Below are 1446 nucleotides of genomic sequence, written 5' to 3' on the forward strand. Positions count from 1 at the left end.
ATATACATATTATTTTTATATTTATATATAGCTTATCTTCTCAAACGCACAACATTGTACACGGATCCGTGTATGTGTATAAATATGTAAGGCTTGCAGAGGTACAAATGCATACTATTATCTTTATCGACCTATTGTGTGCAGGTGGGTGTGAAAGAAGGCGAGGACGAGGTTGTCCCAGAAGAACACCCACTTACGGATGAAGTTGCCCGGTTTGATGGGGACGCAGAATTGCCCCAGGCCATAGTGCTCCTGCCCGAGGTAGATTCGGGTACACGGGGATTTCAAGACGCCAATTTCGAGGAGAATCAGGACGAACCCGAGGAGAATCTGGACGACGTTGAGGAGAATCAAGATGAAGATGAAGAGAATCAGGATGAAGAAGGTGACAATCAGGATGAAGAAAATGCCAATGAGGATGATGAAGATACCAACCAGGATGAAGATAATACCAATCAGGATGATGAAGATACCAATCAGGATGAAGAAAATGACAATGAGGATGATGAAGATACCAACCAGGATGAAGATAATACCAATCAGGATGATGAAGATACCAATCAGGATGAAGAAAATGACAATCAGGATGATGAAACCAATCAGGATGAAGAAAATGACAATGAAGATGATGAAGATACCAATCAGGATGTGGGAGATGTTAATATAGATGATGCAGATGAAAATGTAGATGATGCGATTGAGATTGAAATACATCCGGACGCATTCGAGGAAGACCAAGAGGAGAAAGCCGATACGCAGGGACGAGGTGCACCAGATCAAGCCGATGAGGACAAAGAGGCCCCAAACGCGCAGAAACAGGACAGGGAAGACACATGGGACCAAGAGCAGAGAAGACAGGACGCACTGGAGGATGCGGAGATTATGGAAGTGGACGATGGAGAGCTGTTGGATGACGATGGCGATACAGGACACAGGGACACCCCTGTTGTGCCTGTCAGGGGTAGCGGTGACAGGTATGGGAGTGGTACATGCAGGTGATGCGCTGGGTGCGTCAGTGAGGGAATGGAGACTAAGTGGGTTTGTATGATGTTGGTTACATAGGCGGAATGAAGAGTTGGTGTAGCACTGGTTATATGTATTGGCATTGGGGTCACCTCCATCTCTTGTTCACGTCAGCTGATCATCGCTATCATCTGTTTGTTTACGACGACATGAATACAGAACTACTTACATCCGCTCTCCACATCGCCTCACGGCTTGCATACAACCACCTATAGTCGTAACTCAGACCGATCCACTTTGCACATGTACATACATCCCGTCTATTATAAATATACAGAATACCACATACATCTCGTCCATTCTATATATATATATTCATATGTGCATATATATATATATATATATATATATATATACGTCTGTCTACTAATACTACCTACCTAACTAAGTCTTTCTTCGTTCGTTCGTCCTCCCACCCCACAA

General features: G+C 43.9%; 1 protein-coding gene across 1 annotated transcript in view; it reads left to right on the plus strand.

Moving 5' to 3' along the window:
- The window catches only part of SARC_08119 (hypothetical protein), a gene marked incomplete at both ends in the record, with an annotated part of 1895 nt that extends 896 nt beyond the window's left edge, over positions 1–999 (plus strand). Inside the window, one exon of the mRNA XM_014297913.1 lies at positions 145–999. Coding sequence (XP_014153388.1) covers positions 145–999 — 855 coding nt within the window. The remainder of the gene's footprint in view (positions 1–144) is intronic.
- Positions 1000–1446: the final 447 nt, after the last annotated feature.

This window comes from Sphaeroforma arctica, assembly GCF_001186125.1.
Source record: "Sphaeroforma arctica JP610 unplaced genomic scaffold supercont1.700, whole genome shotgun sequence".
In the NCBI taxonomy this organism is placed as follows: domain Eukaryota; class Ichthyosporea; order Ichthyophonida; genus Sphaeroforma; species Sphaeroforma arctica.